At 40.7% G+C, this 16,222-nt stretch overlaps 1 protein-coding gene across 1 annotated transcript; it reads right to left on the bottom strand.

Moving 5' to 3' along the window:
- Nucleotides 1-8,582: 8,582 nt before the first annotated feature.
- Nucleotides 8,583-15,094, bottom strand: LOC118315142 (troponin I, fast skeletal muscle). The gene is made up of 7 exons (XM_035642168.2): nucleotides 14,956-15,094; nucleotides 12,896-12,928; nucleotides 12,438-12,474; nucleotides 12,104-12,232; nucleotides 11,268-11,357; nucleotides 10,280-10,456; nucleotides 8,583-9,533 (listed from the first exon to the last, which is right to left on the bottom strand). The coding sequence occupies exons 2-7, from the start codon at nucleotides 12,901-12,903 to the stop codon at nucleotides 9,438-9,440; spliced, it is 537 nt and encodes a 178-aa protein (XP_035498061.1). The 5' UTR covers nucleotides 12,904-12,928; nucleotides 14,956-15,094; the 3' UTR covers nucleotides 8,583-9,437.
- Between the last annotated feature and the right edge of the window lie 1,128 nt (nucleotides 15,095-16,222).

The following is a 16,222-nucleotide window of genomic DNA, read 5'->3' as shown; positions in this document are numbered from 1 at the left end:
TCTTCCTAGCGGGTTCAGTTCGTGTCACCGACAGACTTCAGGTTGAAAAATAAAAACGGTCGACTTCCGGTTGACACACGGTTAAAACTTTCACAGTACAGTATCAGCATTGTCTCACAACTAAGCCGACCGAATTTGAGTTTTCTCCAGTGAACCTGCCAGGCAGAGGAAGTAAAAGTCAAATTTCTAACAACCTGTTACCATTAGGTGGCGCTATTACTTTTGTTCAATTATGACATGTAAATGTATTGAGGGTGGGACTGTTATCATGCCTGAGAAGTTTGGATGAGATCAGACCATGTACCTTTGATTTGGAGCAACTTCCTGTGCATGGCGAATCGCGCTTCACCACGGCCACGCCTTTCGATGTAGACTAAATATTTTGATATCGTTTGATCAGGGAGGCCTCCTCTACGTGTTGCTAAAGTTTGAGACAGATCCGAATAAACGCCTAAGAGGAGTTTGTCAAAGTGCGTCGCCTTCCGTTCACTGCTTAGGGATAAAATAAAATCCAATAGGGGTAAGGTAAAATCCAAAATGGCTGACTTCCGGTTGGGCGGAGCTAATCGCTCCAAGAGGCTTTTTGGTAGGTCGTCGGGAGGTACATGAGCCGACCGAATTTGGTTCTTCTACGTCAAATTTAAAGGTGGGATAATTGAATTTTAAATGTTGTAGGGGGCGCTATGGAGCCATTTTGACACAACTGGACAAAAGACACATATTGGACATATTGTCTTGCCACTCTGAACATGCCTGCCAAGTTTCGTGAGACACAAATCATCCCAAGTGCCTCAAACATGTTTTCGTATTTGATGGCGAACAGGGCGTCACCATGGCAACAGCATTTGACACATGGTCAAAATTTTCACAGTATCATATCAGCCATGTCTCACAACTAAGCTGACCAAATTTGAGGTTGCTCCAGTGAACCTGCGAGGCAGAGGACGTAAAAGTACAATTTTAAACTTCCTATCACCATTAGGTGGCGCTATGACTTATGTCCAATATTGACATGAAGATGTGTTCAGGGCGGGACTGTTATCATGCCTGAGAAATTTGGATCAGATTAGACCATGTACCTTTGATTTGGAGCAACTTCCTGTTCATGGCGAATCACACTTCACCGCGGCCACGCCTTTCGATGTGGACTAAATCTTTTGATATCGTTTGATCCGGAAGGCCTCCTCTACGCGTTGCCCAAGTTTGAGATGGATACGATGAATCGCCTAGGAGGAGTTCGCGAAAGTACGACGCCTTCCGTTCGCCGCCTACGCCAAGGTAAAATCAAGATGGCTGACTTCCGGTTGGGCGGAGCTAATTGCTCCAAGAGGCTTTTTGGTAGTTCGTCGGGAGGTACATGAGCCCAACGAATTTGGTTCTTCTACGTCAAATTTAAAGGTGGGATAATTGACTTTTAAGTGTTGTAGGGGGCGCTATGGAGCCATTTCGACACAATTGGACAAAAGACACATATCGGACATATCCACTTACCACTCTGAACATGTCTGCCAAGTTTGGTGAGACACAAAGCATCATAAGTGCCTCAAATATGTATTCGTATTTTATGGCGAACAAGGCGTCACCATGGCGACAGCGTTTGACATATGGTCACAAATTTCATAGTACCACGTTAGCAACTTCTTACAACTTAGCTGACCAAATTTGATGATGATTTGGTCAACCTATAAGACAGAGGGCGTAAAAGTGTACACACATGTTACTTCCTGTTGCCAGTAGGTGGCGCTATGACCTATGTCCAATATTGACATGGCAATCTGTTCAGGGCGAGATTGTTATCATGCCTGAGAAGTTTGGGTTCGTTCGGAGCATGTACCTTCGATTACGAGCGACTTCCGTTTTCATGGCGAGGGATCGAAATTCGCCACATTTTCGCCACGCCGTCACAGCGGGGGGCTCTGACGTACACTCAAACTTTTGATATCGTTTCATCCCATGGGTCTTTAGATGACACACGACAAATTTGAAGTTGCTCATGTGAAATTTGTAGGAGTAGTTCATTAAAATATGGCACGTGAAATATGGATTTTGACACAAAATGGCCGACTTCCTGTTGGTCATAGGAAATTTTGCCAAGAGGTTTTTTGTCAGTACCGACAAGATGTATCTGCCTCCCAAATTTCATTTATGTAGGATATGCCAAATTTTTTTTCCTATACCTGCTGATTTTTCCAGGGGGCGCTGTGGAGGCCCTGGGCCACACCCAGCGCCGGGCCTCTGGGCCTGAGTAGCGGGAGCAGTTCTTAACGTGTGTGCCAATTTTCACGTATTTGCGTATATGGGAACAGGGTGTAAAATGAGTGAACGATGCTGAATAAGAATAATAAGAATAATAATAATAATTAAAGCTGCAAGCAGCGATGATCGGGCCCTCGCACTCTCGCCGTCGGGGACGCGCCGGCAGCCGCTCTCCACGCGTCCGCCGAGTCTCGCGACGGCCGGTCGGGACGCGCCGATTTCTCTTCCCCGTGTCCTCACTTTGAAAATGCCGTTTCCCGGCGGGTTCAGTTCGTGGCACTGACAGACTTCAGCCTGTAGATACGTTCGCCGGTGATATTTCATACGCGCGGGTGGCTTGGTTTTTTTGTATTGTAATGGACGCTATGGAGCTGCTTTGCAACGGCCGAACTCAAAACTCATGTCCGATCGAACCTGTCCTCGTTTGTAATATGTGTGCTGTGTTTCGTGCCTGTAGAAGCATCCCCGACAGTGAAAAAACACCTCACGTTTCGTGGCGAATCGCGCTCCGCTGCGCCCGCACCTTTCGTCGTAGACTATAAAACCCCGTATGCCGTTTGATCGGGAAGATCTCATCTACGCGTCGCCCAAGTTTGAGGTGGATTCGATTAACCGCCAAGGAGGAAGTGGTAAAAGTGCGTCGCCTTCCATTCACTGCTTACGCCAAGGTAAAATCCAAAATGGCTGACTTCCGGTTGGAAGAGGCTTTTTTGTAGGTCGGTGGATGATACACTAGCCGACCGAATTTCGTTCATCTACGTCAAATTTAAAGGCGGGGGCCGTGACTTTGAAATGTTGTAGGGGGCGCTATGGAGCCATTTTGACACAATTTGACAAAAGACACATATCGGACATATTGACTTGCCACTCTGAACATGCTTGCCAAGTTTCGTGAGACACAAATCAACTCAAGTGCCTCAAACATGTATCCGTATTTGATGGCGAACAGGGCGTCACCATGGCAACAGCGTTTGACACATGGTCAAAAATTTCACAGTACAATATCAGCCACGTCTCACAACTACGCTGACCAAATTTGAGGTTGCTCCAGTGAACCTGCGAGGCAGAGGACGTAAAAGTACAATTTTAAACTTCTTATCACCATTAGGTGGCGCTATGACTTATGTCCAATATTGACATGTAGATGTGTTGAGGGTGGGACTGTTATCACGCCTGAGAAGTTTGGATCAGATTAGACGATGTACCTTTGATTTGGAGCAACTTCCTGTTCATGGCGAATCGCGCTTCACAGCGGCCGCGCCTTTCGATGTGGACAATAAAACCCCAGGCGCCGTTTGATCGGGAAGGTCTCATCTATGCGTCGCCCAAGTTTGAGGTGGATTCGATTATCCACCAAGGAGGAGCTGGTGGTAAAATACGACACCTTTGTTTTTCCATCGTTTTCCATCGTTTGCCTATTAAAATCAAAAAGGCGGACTTCCGGTTGGGCGGAGCTAATTGCTCCAAGAGGCTTTTTGGTAGTTCGTTGGGAGGTACATAAGCCGACCGAATTTGGTTCTTCTAAGTCAAATTTAAAGGCGTTAGAATTGACTTTGAAATATTGTAGGGGGCGCTATGGAGCCATTTTGACACAATTGGACAAAAGACACATATTGGACATATTGTCTTGCCACTCTGAACATGTCTGCCATGTTTCGTGAGAAACCAAGCATCATATGTGCCTCAAACATGTATCGGTATTGGATGGCGAACAGGGCGTCACCATGGCAACAGCGTTTGACACATGGTCAAAAATTTCACAGTACAATATCAGCCACGTCTCACAACTACGCTGACCAAATTTGAGGTTTCTCCATTGAACCTGCGAGGCACAGGATGTAAAAGAAGAATTTCAAACTTCCTATTACCATTAGGTGGCGCTATGACTTATGTCCAAAATTGACATGTAGATGTGTTTATGGCGGGACTGTTATCATGCCTGAGAAGTTTGGATTAGATTAGACCATGTACCTTTGATTTGGAGCAACTTCCTGTTCGTGGCGAATCACGCTTCACCGCGGCCACGCCTTTCGATGTGGACTAAATATTTTGATATCGTTTGATCCGGAAGGCCTCCTCTACGCGTTACCCAAGTTTGAGACGGATACGATGAATCGCCTAGGAGGAGTTCGCGAAAGTACGACGCCTTCCGTTCGCCGCCCACGCCAAGGTAAAATCAAAATGGCTGACTTCCGGTTGGGCGGAGCTAATTGCTCCAAGAGGCTTTTTGGTAGTTCGTCGGGAGGTACATGAGCCCACCGAATTTGGTTCTTCTACGTCAAATTTAAAGGTGGGATAATTGACTTTTAAGTGTTGTAGGGGGCGCTATGGAGCCATTTTGACACAATTGGACAAAAGACACATATCGGACATATCCACTTACCACTCTGAACATGTCTGCCAAGTTTCGTGAGACACAAAGCATCATAAGTGCCTCAAATATGTATTCGTATTTTATGGCGAACAAGGCGTCACCATGGCGACAGCGTTTGACACATGGTCACAAATTTCATAGTACCACGTCAGCAACTTCTTACAACTTAGCTGACCAAATTTGACGTTGATGTGGTCAACCTATAAGACAGAGGACGTAAAAGTGTAAAAACATTATACTTCCTGTTGCCAGTAGGTGGCGCTATGACCTATGTCCAATATTGACATGGTAAACTGTTCAGGGCAAGATTGTTATCATGCCTGAGAAGTTTGGGTCCGATCGGAGCATGTACCTTCGATTACGAGCGACTTCCGTTTTCATGGCGAGGGATCGAAATTCGCCACATTTTCGCCACGCCGTCACAGCGGGGGGCTCTGACGTACACTCAAACTTTTGATATCGTTTCATCCCATGGGTCTTTAGATGACACACGACAAATTTGAAGTTGCTCATGTGAAATTTGTAGGAGTAGTTCATGAAATTATGGCACGTGAAATATGGATTTTGACACAAAATGGCCGACTTCCTGTTGGTCATAGGAAATTTTGCCAAGAGGTTTTTTGTCAGTCCCGACAAGATGTATCTGCCCCCCAAATTTCATTTATGTAGGATACACCGAAATTTTTTTCCCTATACCTGATGATTTTTCCAGGGGGCGCTGTGGAGCCCCTGGGCCACACCCAGTGCCGGGCCTCTGGGCCTGAGTAGCGGGAGCAGTTCTTAACGTGTGTGCCAATTTTCGTCCGTTTTCGCATATGGGAACAGGGTGCAAAATGAGCGACCGCGTCTGAACAAGAATAATAATAATAATAATAATAATAATAATCCTTACGGAAACAATAGGGCCTTGCACCTCGGTGCATGCGGCCCTGGTGCATGCAATGCCCCAGGTCCGCGCACCTCGTGCTCGGGCCCTAATAATCCTTACGGAAACAATAGGGCCTTGCACCTCTGGTGCATGCGGCCCTGGTGCATGCAATGCCCCAGGTCCGCGCACCTCGGTGCTCGGGCCCTAATAATAATCCTTGCGGAAACAATAGGGCCTTGCACTTCAGTGCATGCGGCCCTGGTGCATGCAATGCCCCAGGTCCGCGCACCTCCGTGCTCGGGCCCTAATAATGAAACAGTAAGAGTAATAGCTCTCTACTTTAAAATGGAGATCCCAATAGTCCTGACCAGAGAAAAAAACATAAACATTATATTAAGTTTTTGGGATACTTGATGTAATTTCATTCAGAAAAGTGTTAATACAGTACATACATTTCATTACTGTCAATTATTATCAAGCCTGAAAAGAATATAGTGCATATCCATACAAAGTAATGATTAAAATTAAGTAGTAAATTTGAATGAGCAATGTAGATGTTTTGTATTCCTATATATGCCCTAAACGAAACAATGACTGACAGATGCAGATGCTCTTTAACCCCTGCGAATTGGACCAAGATATAGAGGCTGACACACACAAACACACTCAAAGACAGACACAGAGTCAGCAGTGAGGGTAGACATTGACTGCAAGGATTTAGATGAACATTCTCAATTATAAGTAGTTTCAATTCGACTTTCAATTGATGATTTTGAAGATCCAACATTAGTGTTGAAGTTAATGAAATTATATTTAACCATTCCTGAAGACAGATATTAAAGTTTAATTTCAGGTAAGTTACATTTTTACAATTTTTTGATGCTTGACGTTGTCTGGCATAGACATGGCTTTCATCTTTGTCATCACCCATTCAGCATACAGCCAATATTTCACCTACATGAGCACCTCTGGTGTCTTAAATGAGACGGGTTTTTTTAAAAACATTGCAGCAGTTATCTTTTTGAAAAGTACAAACATTTAGCTTATAATACAGCCAGCATTTGTTTGTTTTTACATACAATAAAAGCAGACAAATGACTGTGCCAGGTTGCTCCAAAGACATTGGGGGCCTTTTTGAGTTTTGTGTAGCAGCGGTTAGTGATCGAGAGGCATGCAGTGCCCTTACGGAGGCCAAAGGTCAACAACAGAGTTGAAAGAACAAGAGACACTGGAATATGCATTTAAAATACTGTTTCAAGCTTCCTTTCGTGCTGAGAAAAAGTGACACTGACTGGATATATGTAAGGAATATTGTAGGGCCTTATCCCTCCCCGCACAAGGCCTTTCATGATCGAAGGCAACCCCATACCTCAGCACCAGCTTTGAGCCTCTCAGACTATCATCAGCTTCCACCTTCATCAGAAGCATGTGTCACATTATCGCTCTGTTGCATATTACTCGTACTGGTTTCCGCCTGTGGTGTTTGGCATGGCGAGCTGTCTAAGATCTGTAACTGCTGCCGCCATAATTGTTAAATTTCAGCCATTGTACTTGGTCACGACTGAATAGATTACTTGATTATTTTAGTAATCGAGTGTTCTACCGATTATTCCATTGATTTAGTTATTGGATAAGAAATACTTTTGCTTTATTGAGAGGAGTGTTGATCTTTTATCCGGACCGTCGTCCGGACCATAGTCAGGGAGCATGGATATAGTTTCCCCAGGGTCAAAGCAGTTTGCTCCCGGACCAACCCCTTATTTTCCCTCCAACAGCGCAGTGAACATACACACTGAGACTTTTGTGTGGAACCGAGGCGTTGCTGCATTTATTGTTGGACATCAGCTGTAACATTAGCTGCACATCTGCTGCTAGCATGCACCCAGGAATTCTAGCTGCTCCGCTCCTTTTCTCTATGCCCGTACACACTTCATACACCAAACTGCACACACTCCACGTACTGCCCCATTCACAACAGGCGTTACACCACAGGAACAATATTAAATATACAAGAGAGTGGTTTCCTTTTCAGAAAAAGCAAAAAAAAGTTGCAGAAAACTTGAACACTTTCTGTCGTTTTCTTCCGCCTTTTTCACTGTTTTCGCTCAGAAGCCAGTTATGTGACACTAATAATCAATCTGTGCTGAAACACAGTGGGCGTCACGACGTTGGTTACTTTGATTAAACAAAGCTTTGAGGCAAATAATTTCAATCAAATTATTCAAATTACTCGAGGAATCATTTCAGCCCTACTTTAAAGAGAATTAAAGCAGACACTGATTCAGATTTCTGATCTGATTTGTAAACTGACACAAACAATATTGTACAAGTAAAAGAAGAAAAAGAAAGAAAGTTCAGTGAAAACACGACCACTTACAGCCTCCATCAGATTAAAGTAGTAACGTATTACTATCAGATGAAATAGTCATTTATTATTATTATCAGGAGTAAAACAGTAATTTTTCATTAATATTGCCATTCAAATATTCAAATTGTTGTTGTTGATAATAATGTTTTTATTAAAATACTTTTAAAGTATGAAAAAAGATTTTATACATATGCCAAGTGTCAAGGCTACGAATGAAAGTGAGAATGAGAGAATAAACTTGAATATTGTTCTATATTTCATCCGCAGTACAGAGAATACAACAACTGAACTACAGTAAGTCCTCATGAGTCCTAACAGAGAGTATCACCCCAAAAGGTCACACTTCTCTGGACTGATGAGTAGATCAGTATATATGAGTATATGATATTGTATGTATATTGCATGCTAACAAAACTAACAAACTAACAGTCATGCTAAAACGATTTCATTTACAGCTCCTCCACAGACACCTGGAAACATCGTGGAAATGTATTGATGAAACATGAAACATGTTTCATTTATACATTTTAAACCAGACGAATGTGTGTTAATCAAATCTCTCCAATCTCTGGAGAATGTGTCCCTGTCTCACAGGTAGAAAGAACGGTCTCAGGTGTTAACTGATAACGAGAACCACCTCAAAGGTCATAGGTCCAGCAAACAATGATGTGGTAAGAAGCCTGAAAAGGCCCAGGACTGATTATAACTGTCACAACTGTGTTGGAGTGATTTTATTGTTATAATGATCCACAGAGGAGCGATCAAAACAGTTGATGTGAAATGCAAAGGTCCGATTCCAACTGAAGAGAAGAAGGATGAGTATTAGATCACATACACAGTCTGAAAAACCAAGGAAGTAATTCCAAGGAACAAAAATAAATTATTTTATGTATGTTATATTTCATAAATTTCTAATGGCTTTTATTTCTGCTATCCAATTTGCTATCCTAACACCCAAAATTCCCCCAACAGGAATATTAGACGATTAGTTAGGATGATGTCATTATGCAATTACATTATTACAATTTTTTTTAATGTTAGCATTCACGAATTGGGGTATATACACAGCGTGCACATGGTATGAGTTGCCCCTTCAATGCTTGTCATTATTCCTTTACAGTTACACATGAATTCGTAACTGGTCCCATCAATATAATTATTAATCACTATTCCAATGCATTTAGCTTATTTTACTAGTATCAATATGTTTTTTTCCAGGTAAAGAAACTGACCACTCCTGAAATGCATGACTTGGATTAAAACATTTTCATTTCGACCATGAGTAATTAAAATGGGAAAAGGTCAGACTCTCTCTAAAACTTTGTAAAAAAATATAATGTTAATTTTTTGATACCTGGTGGTATTGCAGTTGTATGTTTTGATACAGTATGTGAACCACAAACGTGTGAAAAATAAGGAAAAAGCTCCTTGAGTAGGTGTTGCTTTTTTATTTACTTTTAGTTACTTTTCACAGCATATATATTGTTTCAAAAAAGCATTTGTGCTGTCTGACTGGTAGCTTGACCCAGTGCAGTCAATGAAAGACAGAAACTATAAAAACTGCAGGTTTGTTAAGCCTCGGCCTCAAACATCTTCTTTCTGCCATCCATACCAGATTTGTCTTCGATGTTTTTACGCCAGTCCCCAACGTCACGCAGTTCTTTGTCCTGAAACACCAAGACGGCCGAAAATCAGAGCTGGATCAGGTGGTTTCATGAAACCTGACACTACTTAATCTTTTCATTAACATTTTACATAAAAATATGCATCAAACACTCAAATGAAGAACTACTGGTCTGGTGAAAGTACTTTCCTTTGACTGGACTTACCTGAACAAAGTAATGAAAAGTTATTGAAGTGATTTAGATGCACATAATGAGGTGATAAGGGCTTGAAAAATAAGTACAAACCTTTTGTACTTGGACTTAAATAATATAAATAAATATTCATGTGTCTGTTTTGGGGGTGGATTTGTTAGATAGTAGGAGAGGAGAGGTAACTGTTTCACTTTGGACACAAGCAGGTTTTACACACATCTGTGTGTGTGTGTGTGTGTGTGTGTGTGTGTGCGCGTGTTAGTTTGTGTAAAAAACAATGCGTACGCTTGTTGTGCAGGGTGTACCAGCATATGTAGGTACATATTACTATCTTGCACCTTAAAATAACTGTGAAATACTGCACCACTAACTTGAGACCACATTTTCTATTTAAACAATGTGGGTGCTGGATGCGAAATTTGTGCAACTTGTGTCATGCTCGTTGCCAATTTGTGCCGGATGTAAGATTGAGCCCTATGCCAACTCTTTTAATTTATTTATTAATTTAAAAACTTGAGAATGACCTGCTGCGTCGGTCAAGAAAAGTGCTTGCAGATTTACAGTACACATGTGAATGAGTCCAGCCAACTCCTCACCTCCTCTTTCACCTCTTTCTTGACCTGCTTCAGGTTGGCCCTCAGGTCCATGTTGACTGTATGTTTGGAGCCCAGCAGAGCCTTCAGCATGGCATCAGCAGACATACGCACTTTCCTCAGGACGGGCTTCTTGAATTTGCCCATCAGATCCTGAACTTTGATCTTCAGGTCGTCGATCTGAAAGGGGAAGATGAAACTGAAACTGATGGACAACCAGAGGTAAGTACAGCCAAGCAGAACATATCCACACCTAACACTAAATATTGCAGGGTTGAAATCTTGTTTTTAGATCCCAAATCTGGCAAGTTTTCATATAAATCTAATACATTTTCAAACACAATATATAGATATTTTGCCTTTAAGTGGCATGGGTCCTGAAACACAGGATTTCATTACCTTACAAAAAATGAAAGATGTGGACACAATGAAAAACATCCCTTTTTCTGATCTTAAAGCCTTATCAGATAAAAAATGGAGCTAAAAATGTCAAGTTTATCCCATGGGTGGGAGTAGAGGAAAGGTTCCCTCTGAAAGCTCACCTTCTGGTAAGCTGAACTGTACTTTGAGTTATTTTATTCAGCACTTTCCCAGTTTTAACGACCACTCATAGCACTTTACAATATGAGTCATATTCAACTATTTATGCACACATTCATACAGTGCTTCTATATATAACATTTCTCTATTCATACATCTCCATTTACACACTGTTGGCACGGCCAGTATGGGTTTCAATAGGACACTTGATATGGGGCCGGATGAAGACAGATATTGAACCACTGACCTTCCAATTAGCGGACGACCCCCTCCCAAGCCTTAGCTGTCATGACATGCTCAGTATCTTTGCAACTTTTGGATCCTCTGTTACATTTTGAAATAAAGTTATCTAGGTTTAAACAATATTTGGGAGCACAGCATGAATTTGTGATGACTGGACCTCTACGGGTTCTGCAGGATTCACAATGTTGAATTATTTTATATCATCTACCTCCTTGTTGGCCTTGTTGACTTTCATTTCCAGGTCATATCTCTCTTCATCGATCACGTCAATTTTGTGGTGGATCTCCCTGCACAGCTCCTGAACACAAACATTAGCAAAACATCATGTTGCTAAAGAACAGTAATGTACTGTGGACTAGTTTAAAGTTAATCACAGTATCAACTAATTCTCAGTCACAGCTTTTGTTTACAGTACATCATCGTCTGTACTCACACTATGATTTCAGCCCAAGCTTGTCTGAACCCTTTGTCATGTATTATACTGAACCATAAACTATATATAAAGATTGACGACACCTCTCCACTTCCTGCCGATGTACAAAACGTAAGCCAAAATATTCCACACACTGCAGCTGGCAACTTGAACTTTCCACATCATTGGGAGCCAGAGTCTGTGCAGTTGTGATCACAGTTTGGAGCCGTGGTACTTAGATCCCGCCGATACACCCTCTCGACCAATCAAGAGTCAGTCTCAGTTGTCAATAAGGATGTCTCAGCCTATTTTTCAGCCTACCATCTTTGAGAAAAATGTATTTGATATGTTCGTTGACAATTTAGTTTGGTCCATGTCCCATCCACAAACGCGGAGGAGGTGGGGTTTGTGATCTCTACTGCAGCCAGCAACAAGGGCTGGGGAGTTTTGGGGAGTTGTCATGTCGTCCATCATTATATGCTACAGTTTATGTACTGAACTATGAAGTGACAAAGCATTACAGGACATGGTGTTTTATGTTCATCATCAGCACATCACGTCACGTGTGTTGATTGTGTTGAATGTGTGGTCATGTGTCGCTGTGGGTTTCTATGTGTTGGTTTGTGACGTGCCTGCAGCTCCTGCATGTTCCGAGGCATGGACAGAGATGGGCAGTTCTCAGCCATGTACCTCCCCCTCTCCTCCTCTCGCTCCCTCTCCTCCTCCTCCAGCAAACCTTTAGCGATGGAGAGCATCAAACTCTGCAGAGGAAACAGCCAGGTAACATAAACATGTGAAGTCTTCGCTGCCAAAAGTATTTTAATCGATTTCTGTTGTCTGTTGCTGTGAACACTGTTCATATATGTATATACAATTCTGTATGTATATGTATATAAATACTTTCCGGCAACAAGTTTTTCAAAGTTCAGCTTTGCTTTAGAAAACACATTTTAGTGTGTCTTTTACCTTTATATGATGCTTGCGACTTGAAGACATCTTTTTACTGAGGAGAAAACAAAAATCACAATGGTACTGGGATTCGTTAAAATTATATTGTATTCATAACAAATTAAAAATGCAAAGAAACGTGATTCTAGAATATATATCATAACATGATATAAGATAGAACAATTGATTTTTAAATGAAACATTTTTAGACATTTTTAGGATGGTTCAAGGACTTTATATTTGAATTTGATCAAATTGAAAAGAAAATGTTTTGGCAGTACAAATATGTGCACAAACATCTTGGATGGAATATGATGAATCCTGTATGATATATAATATGTGATTCTTCCAACTGGAACAACAGTAGTTCAGGTTTTAAATCTTCACAGCGTTACATTTTGGATTTTTAACTTCAATCTTAAAGCGATGCAAAATCTAATGAACTTGAATACATAAATGAAACCAGAATGACTTACTCTGCCATGTTGGTGTTTGTTTGGCTTCAAACCCTGCACAGAAACAAAGGTTTACATTTCAAAATAATGAAAGACAATGTGAAGACACATAGACGACTGCAGAAACATGTGAATCGCAGTCAAAATCCCATAAGTGGTTATTATTTAGGAAAAGTCATTAACTGTGTGGTGAAAAGGACACAGGGTGAAGTTGGGGTCAGGTTGAGAAGGAACAGGCCTGGAATTCCCTGAAATAATAACTCCACTCAGACGAAACAAGACACCAACTTGAGGATCAGTAGTCAACCTTGAGGGAAAACCTCTTGTCTAAATTAGTACAAGGATCTGAGGTCCAGTTGTCTCCCCCCAGGCATCCATGCCATGTAAGGTCTCTCCTCTAGAAGATTATCAGCAAACACCTGATACCTCTTCTGTTGGTACAAACATCTTGGAGATTAGCCACCACCCCTTAAAATAGAGACTGTGCAGAACAATCAACAATCACTGTATCCAAAAAGAAAACAGAGAACTCAAGGCTCTCCGATCTCTACCAGAAAATAAAAAAGATCTCACAGCCATGATCAGTTTTTACATTTTAATATGTAAAATAATTTAGATTTCTGCAAAGATTTTTTTTCCTGATCTCAGAAAGAAACAATGTATATAATCTAGTATTTTTCTCATCACTGCAAATCTTTCCTTGATATTGAAATCAGATATTAGTTTAAATAAAGATTATTGCAGTATTGTATGTTATTGTTCATTATCAAACAAGAAGCCAGAGATCAATTTATTGTCCCTGACACATTAAATCTCTTCAGACAGACCAAAGAAGGAAGTGGATCAGGCTTTGTATTGCCAACACAATCCATCACATAAAATCACAGAACTGGCACTGATCTTGATTCCCCACATCCATTATGGTTTGTATTGCCCCAAATCAAAGTCTTTCGACAATACTAAATGCATAGTCTGAAGAAATATTTCACTTGCAACACTGTGTAGATCTGGATTTTCAACAGAATAACAAGGAAAAAAACAATGGGAAATTGAGTCAGGCAATTATGTTGTCAATATCAATTCATCAAAAAGTTACATCATCAAGTACTATCGAGTAATATCGCAATATCGAAATGGACTTTTCTATAAAAAGTTTTATTATTGACATTTTATAAAGGCCTACTGAATGTTAATTGTTCCAATAATGCTATATTACTGCTATCAAATTATAGAAAATATAATTTTAAAATCAATATATTGTAGATTGGAATATCAATCAGGAGACACTTTTAGTGTACAGTGTTAATCTAAAGTATATTTGGAAAAGTATTTTTTATAACACAAAAAACTTCAAACTCACATAAAACTTCACATACGAAAGAAATTCAAGATATTTTATTCAATTCAAATGTTGATGGAAATACATAGTCTTAGTAATAAATTATGTACAAAATAAATAAATATATTTTTTTGTTGTATCTTGAGACCAAGAGGTCACATGTAGATCTTAATGAAATTTACATTAGAAATCATTTATTAATGTTTTTGTAATACGATTATAGTGGATCAATCTGCAAGCTGTGTCGGTATTATATATATATATATATATATATATATATTAAATATACAAAAAATACAGACACACTCTAAATAAAACAAAATCAACAAAATATCCACAGAAATGTTTCTTTGATATTAAAATCAGAGTGTATTAGTTTAAATACAGATTATGGCAATATTGTATGTTATTGTGTATTATCATATATAAACAAGAAGCCAGAGATCAATTTATTGTCTCTGACACATTCAATCTATTCAGACAGTTTGTGATGACAGGGATAAACACCTGGACAATCAATTTCCAACTCTAGAGTCAATTTACACACACATTGCTCGTTCACCCCAAAATTGACCTCAGGCTATTACCGTCCAAAAATAAACCCCTCAGTCAACATTGTCACCTTCATCAATGAGGATTGATTTAATCAGTTAAACAGTTTAAACATCTAACAACATGTTTGTTTTGTATAAAGGAATCAGCTGCAGCAGGGGAAAAAAAAGAAAAAACAAAGATTTCTCACCTTTTGGCTGAAGATGGAAACAGAGCCCAGCAACAGATGGGTGGGTAGCAGCTTGGTTTTGGAATTATAAGATGGTATATATTGCATTCCCCAAATGCAAAGGAAACCCCATCTTTCTCTTTATGGAAGAAGATTTTCTCACAGACCAATGGGCTCACCAGCATTACTATATCTGACCTCCCCTACACTCTTAAATCTCCTCCCTATCTAAGCATTATAAATAACCCCCCACATTTTAGATTGTGTCACTGATTGCATTATTTTCCCCCAACCCCGAAAGGAAAGTGCTCACAAAGAGCCTGGAGGTGAAAATGAGGAGGCGAGGAAGGAGGAAACAAATTAACGAGATATTTCTCAATACACTGAATATTATCAAATATGGACTCTGCTATAAGCTAGCTGTATAAACAAAAGCTGTCTCTGAGGCAGTTTTTCAGTGCAGGAAACAAGGGAACAGCAGTGATGAAAGTTGAGGAGACAGCAGGTGGGATGAAGTCGAGTTCCAAGCTGGTTATTTAGACATGCTAAATGGAGGCCATTAAGAAACTGTTAACAGGAGCTGGCCAGTGACAGAGGGAAAGTGAGAGGAGGGAGAGAAGCCAGAGGGAAACTTTCTGAACTAAGATCACTCAGGATTTCCCACAGGTCGAACAAGGAAAGACAGCGAAAAAGAGTAGATCTATGACAGTAGCAAGTTTATAACTTTTATCAACTGAAATGTTTATCGAGACATGTCTTTCTGTCTTTCAGTCAGGAAGGAGAAGGAAATAGCAATGGGCTACTTGCACAACCATTTCCAGGTTCTACTTAGGACTGCTCAACTGTTTCTGGTCCGGTTCAACAATATCGCTGTTTCGTTAGCTGATCGGTCTCGAAGTGTCTGCTGCAGACCTTCGTGTGACAAAAAAAAAGGATCCCGACGTCCAGCCATCGTCTTCTCAGGTCGGGATGGATCAGAAACCCATGAAAACTAAGTACTCCATTCAATTTCGATGACGCCGAGAAACATTTTGTGACAGCAGTGCTCTGAGAACTCCTTCATCTGTTTTGAAAATGTTGTGAATGAAGTAGTGAGTAAACACAGTAAGGGTAAACAGAACGGAAACAGACGAGCAGCATTATTTTGAAACCGAAGTACGTCGCGAAGTCTAGTGCATGTAGTCCATTGTCTGTGACCACCACATGCAAAACCATTCCCTTCTTTTACTGTCTTGCATTTTCCTCTTGCACCTGTTGTCACTTTCATTTGCACCAGAACAGGTGAAAC

Source organism: Scophthalmus maximus, chromosome 7, assembly GCF_022379125.1.
Source record: "Scophthalmus maximus strain ysfricsl-2021 chromosome 7, ASM2237912v1, whole genome shotgun sequence".
NCBI classification, from domain to species: domain Eukaryota; kingdom Metazoa; phylum Chordata; class Actinopteri; order Pleuronectiformes; family Scophthalmidae; genus Scophthalmus; species Scophthalmus maximus.
Note: the sequence above shows the minus strand (reverse complement) of the source record. Positions and strands in the feature narration are given on the sequence as shown.